The 6,000-nt window shown below is 42.1% G+C and overlaps 1 protein-coding gene across 6 annotated transcripts in view; it reads right to left on the minus strand.

The window, feature by feature from the left end:
- The window catches only part of RBM20 (RNA binding motif protein 20), a 169,146-nt gene extending 163,597 nt beyond the window's left edge, over window positions 1–5,549 (minus strand). For 3 of the 6 annotated variants that reach the window (XM_045568069.1, XM_045568068.1, XM_045568067.1), the window contains exon 1: window positions 5,205–5,547. In XM_045568069.1, coding sequence (XP_045424025.1) covers window positions 5,205–5,377 — 173 coding nt within the window. In that variant the 5' untranslated portion in view covers window positions 5,378–5,547. Of the gene's footprint in view, window positions 1–5,204 lie in introns of all 6 variants that reach the window. The other 3 variants (XM_045568070.1, XM_045568065.1, XM_045568066.1) reach the window with 3 other exon arrangements.
- Between the last annotated feature and the right edge of the window lie 451 nt (window positions 5,550–6,000).

Consider the following 6,000-nt stretch of genomic DNA (forward strand, 5'->3'; position numbering starts at 1 on the left):
AGAAAGGGAATTGCCTCTCTTAAATCACTAATTACCGTCTTTGCTCGGGTTTTCTGAAATACAGATCACTTTACTTTCTGCAAAACTTTTCAACACTCTATTCTAAACACAGCTACCAGTCATTTCAACCAGCTGTGGACCCACGGCAACTTTCCTTGTTAAAATATACAAAATCGTATCAGTTAGACCATCCCAAACTAAGTAATTACTGTGGCGGAAAATAAAAATCAGATTAAGTGGGATTTTGTGCTACAGGAGAGCCGTGGCAGGGAAAGCCGGGTAGATGAAGGGAGCAGAGAGCCCTGCCTCTGGATTTTTCTTTGGATTTTTAACTCCACTATTTACCTCCATCTTCTTCCATTCTTACTTTCCATATTTAGTTCAGTACATTTTAATTTCTAACACTTGGTTAGACCCTAGTTCCCAGCATTTTGTGTGTTCTTGTTTATCAAAGCTGTGAATTGAGCTGTATTGATTTGTTTACTCAAGGATTGGCTACTGTGGGAAGGGAAGAAATATTAGTTTAAACTGGAGTCAAGAACCTAAGGCCATAAGAAAAATAAATCAGAGGCAGAGAGAAACTGGATCATGTGGGATCACTTCACTATGAGTCAATCCTGGTTGGGGTACCCCCCCCAGCTATTAGGACAGGCAGAGATCTTAACAGATCAGAGTTCACATTCCAATGGACAGATTTGGGCTTTTTAAATTATTAGTTTTGGAAACTTCTAAGGAATTAGCAAAAAAATAAGTGGATAGACAAATAAAACGGTAATCAAACTTTTCTCCTTCTTTTTCCCCTGCTGCACTGGCATTAGAACAACTCTGCATGCACCATATGTATAGTCATTTACTGTGACTAATGGGAATAACGTACACATTTTATAATACTGATCTCCTTGGCAATTTGAGAAAAACGCGTAAGTGGATGGCTATATGTACTATCTAAAAATACTTATCACAACAAACCCTCAAGCAAAATTTCTTTTTTTAAAAAACACATTTAAGAGGCTTTCTAGAGAAGCAAAGGAACTTTTCTAAGTGATTTAAAAAGAGAGGGAGAGAGAGAGAGAGAGCCCGCCTTCTCTCTCCCTGTTGGGGTAAATGCTTAATCCTCTCAGATGTTTTCCCTGCAGAATGCTTGTCTTATGTGTAGTTTAGATGGTGTTTAAAATTTTCAAAATTCCTTCTACAAGTGTATTGCTATTTCCCCTAAAAATGGGCTCAAACTGATGTTAAAAACTGGCACGGATGTTAGAAATTCCATCCTCTTTCCAGAAAAAGACCAAATATGAGCGTGAGGTAATGTCCCTTTTTAGCAAATTCTTATTTCCTCCCCTGATTGTGGATGTCACTCTCAGCATGCCCATCAAAAGTGGGTGGACATCATTCACAACTTGCCTGCTTATCACTCCCTAACAGTTACATGAAACTCTTCCCAAATGCAGGATGTCTATAAAATTAGAGTTGAAGTCTATAAATCAGAGTTGCTACTTACAACATTTTCTATTCTGAGTTGGGGGAGCACTTTGCTCTGCAAACATGGATAGCCAGTGTTCTAATACTATACAGAAGACTATAAATTTAAGAAATTAAAACTGTATTTATGTCTTCATAAACCACAAACACTAACATTCAGGTGACACTAGCTAACAAATGCTAAAACAAAACTTTTTTATTTTTTATAATTGTTTTTTATTCATCACTTATAAAAACAATCTGGAAAGAAAAAAAATCATCTATAATCAAAGTCAATATGCAACCCAATGTCATGCATTAGCCAGGAATATTTTGCTGCAAATCAAATAATTTAGGAAATATGCATTCACTTCATGAAAGGTGTGTGTACATTTCTTTGGTCTGTTTTCACTATGACTCGTGGCACACTTTATAGTTCCATCTGACCGCTGACTTCAATATTTCACACAGAACTGAGTGGTTCTGCTTTCATTCTGATGTCGGTTTTAAAACTTGCAACCCAACATTTAAATTTCTGATGTGCATCAAGGTTAATAAATAACTTCTTATAAATCAAGGATTAGGTTTGATTTTAAAGCATACAACTAAAATGAAATAATTTCAGAAATAAAATATCGTGAATATTTGATGACGTAAATCCTTATTAAACATTGGCTAACACACACCAGTCAATGTTTTCTTACATCTCCTAGTATGGAAAATATATATTTTTTTAAGTTCTCAAATTATTCTGATTTCCTAACTCATTCCAAATCTCCTCTTAAGGTGTTATTTATATTTCTTGTTGCCCAAACGGCTTAAATAATGTTTTACATTATATACAACAATACCTCCACATTGGCCAACTTGGAGAATGCACATTTAAAATAAAAATCTTACAAGATATTAGGTGTAAGTGTCTATAACACAGCTGACATTCTGTACAGTTAATGCTAATACTGGCCAGGGGTCAGCAGTAAGCAAGAGCAGAAAAGGTGTGGACGATCTTAACTGAAGCTAAGAATGCAATAAGAAAACTAAATATAACTGATTAGAACAAAAGTACACCGCAAAAATTAATTCTAGATGCAATCTTCATTAGTACTAAAACTGGCGTCCATAAAACAAACACCAAAATCAGTCTCATTTTTCGTCATCACACCTCATATGTTTATCTACTTAAATGTAGTATACAGCCGTTCTCTAAAGATCAAATATTACACATGTGAACAGGAATCGGTTTTTATGATGACTGTTACTATGGTTTTACCAAAGTCATTGACTTTTACTTAAAATGAAAGCCATTGCTAATATAATCAGTAAACATAGACATTAAGAAGTGAAAAAATTCTTGTAATCCTTAAGCGCTAAGCAACAAGAAGATTGATGTCGCCATCATTTTGAAAGCGATCAAAACTTCTCCTCTTACAAATTACATAATGACCTCTTGAAAAAAACTAGAAAAAAATAGAGGTTTCCTAATAATATTTAATATGCGTTCCACTAGAAGAGAATTTCATCCAAAGCTCCAGTTCACAAAATTCCCCAAATCAACAGGAAGACAACTCATTTTGCAGCCGAGGGCAGTATCTGCCCTATATTTTCTTAAGATGGCTGATGCAAACAGCACCTCAGAACTACATAAAAATGGTTGCTCAGATTAAATTATGCAAATGTAGTTTCAAAATAACCTGCTCAAATTTCAGTACATTAAAGATGGACCTGCAAGGCATTTGCCATGTTACACTTGGTTCCAGCAGAATTTCAGCACGAACCCCAAATCTTCCTTATAAAGAAAGGCTGAAACATAAGCACGCAAACATCAAACCCTATGGGCACATTCACTGGCCTTGGACCTGGTCCCTGAACACTGATCTGTCACCAATGCAAAACAAGGCAGAGCCATTAGGTGCTTCTTGATGTCTCCATCCTGGACGGCAAGCAGAAGGGGCCATCTTTGAAAAGCTCAGCCTTATCTTTTAAAACAAGATATTCCAGGGATGGAATTGTCAAAATGGGGGATGGATTTATAGGGTAAATTATTTACTATAGGAGGTAATTAAAATGTAATTTACAGAATCCATTTCTACAAAATGGTATTTTATTTTCAATCTGGCAACATTTCATAATCAGACACCCACCTACAAAGATTTTTCTGTGAATATAAAGTTTCTAGTTTTCTTCTCCTTAAAGGTAAATGCAGGATGATTACAATACTAAAGCAATTTTAATAAATTTAACATGCAGCCTAATTTCAAGCCACAAGACACTGGCTCGGTAAAAGGCATGTCAGATGTTTCCAAATTAATGAGTGGTCTAATTGGATTTTTTAGTAAGTAAACTTTAGATTTTAAGTAGTTTTCCTCTGTTGTTTTGTATTTTTGTTGAGAAATAAAGAAAAATTTTAAGTAATGATGTACATAAACTGCCAACCATATTTAGTATTAGCTGAAATAATTTGTAAAACAAAAAAATAATAATATGAAATATTTTCATTTTCAAATAGTTGGAAACTGTTAATAGTTGAAAGTTATATAAAATATCAAATGAAAGCAAAAAATTGTCATAAGTGTTGCTTTAGTATTCCACCAGGCAAAAATAGGGAACCATTTTGTTCTGAAACATGATACCAGCGTTCTTTAATGTCAAACTTGAATTTTCTCTATTCTTTCTGTTACATAAGTCAGTCTTCAAAACAATAAATATTTAACTGCTATTTACATCCATTTTCATCCATCACCGGTTATTTCTCTTACTACATTTTAATAAGTTTACACAACTCAATCAATACAGCAGCGCTGGAAAACTTCTGTTCCCTGCGATAATTTTGCTGTACTTCTGTGTATTTATCTAGTTTCATCAGTTTCGCAGAAGCGTCCATCGTTCACTTTCCTACACTTTTTAAACTAGTTTTGAGGGCTTCATCACAAGCTGAGTAAACTCTTAGGAGAATAAAGATCCTTCAAATAAACCAACATTCTAGGCCTTTAACTGTCTCATAAAATCTCGAAAGAACAAAACAAAACATCACCATTTTGCTTTAATGTCCCCCAAATGGGCTGAAAAAGTCTCTCAGGGGTTATCAACCACCCCCACCTACTCACGCATTGGGAAGGCCGACTTTGAAAATTCACGACCCAAGTCGCACGATTCACCCGAGTCACAAGGTGGTGACATTAATGGAAAATGGTTGCGCAGCTGAGAACTCTTCGAAAGGGCCTTCTTGAAAAGTGTACACTTTCAGGACAAAGCAAAATATGCTGTTTACAAACTGTCACCTCCCTTTTCCCCAGTGTCACTAGTTGACTTCAGAGGCACCGGTAAGGGTGGTTTCGCTCTTGGCGACATTTCACTTACACACCCTCACTCGCGCGCGCACTCACGCACGACTCCCCATACATTCCAGCGGCCTCTTGGGACCAGAAAGATGAAATACAGTCTCTGGACCATTTCCCCCCAGTTTGAGCTATTTTAGTTCAAAATATCCAGTAACATCTCTGAAAAGAAGAGAAAGGAGATAAGGAAAAAGGAAATGATTTCCCCCAAATAACTTGGCTCCCCTCTCCCCAACCTCACAAACAGCCAGAATGACAGTGACTCTGCCCAGAGAGGGAGCGAGAAAACTTCAAACGCCAGGAAGCCGAGCGAAGTTCAGCAGGGACAGGAGATGGAGCCACAAAAGGGGGCACCCGAGACAGATCCAAAGCGCACCCCCTGGTTCCTGCTCCCGTTTTCCCTCCTCTTACTTTTGGATGATCTGGGGTAGGCCGGCCGGGGGCGGCGGCGGCGGCGGCTGCATCCCTCGCGGGCCGGGGGGTGCTGGGGACGCCTGGGCGCCCGGCAGGCTGCAGGCATCTCTGTCCGGTTGCTCCGGGCCGCTGGGGTCCGCGTCCTGGCTCATGGCTGCTGCCAGCACCATGCGGGGCGAGACCGGCCCAGGATCGCGGCGAGAGAGCGCACGGGAGGGGCGGTCCCGGGGCACGGGCGCTCACTGGCCGGGGTCCCCGTGCCCAGTCCCCTTGTCCTTCCTGGTGGCGCGGGGAGGAGACGCGAGGGGCGGGGAGGAGGCAGTCCCGGCGGCGCCGCCTCCTCCTCCTCCCGCCGCCCCTGCTTGTCCGGCCCGGCCACGCGGGGGCCGGGGGCAGGGGGCGTCTCCCGGCCGGCTGGAGCTGCTCGGCTGCTGGGGGCTGCTTGGAGCCCGGGGGGTCCGGGGAGCTCTGCCTACGGACCCTGAGTGCAGCAAGCCGGGAGGGAGCGCGGCGAGTGCCACCCGCCACCGTGCGCCCTCCGGGTCCCGAGCCGGGCGCTCCACAGCACGACACACCGCGGGAAGAGGCGACACACACTCCAGCCAGCGGCCCGCCGCCGCGAGCTCGCTTCTTCCGGGACCCCGGGGCCTCCAGCTACCCCTGGGAGGCGCCTCGCGCTGCTCCTGCCGGGCCGGGCGGACGGAGCGCGCCCCGGCGTCCGCGCGCATCGCCCGTGCGAAGTGCGCCGGGCTTGGCATCTGCCCGCGGCTGGAGCCCCGCCAGCGCCACTCGA

The sequence above is a fragment of the Lemur catta genome, chromosome 14 (genome assembly GCF_020740605.2).
Source record: "Lemur catta isolate mLemCat1 chromosome 14, mLemCat1.pri, whole genome shotgun sequence".
Lineage (NCBI taxonomy): Eukaryota > Metazoa > Chordata > Mammalia > Primates > Lemuridae > Lemur > Lemur catta.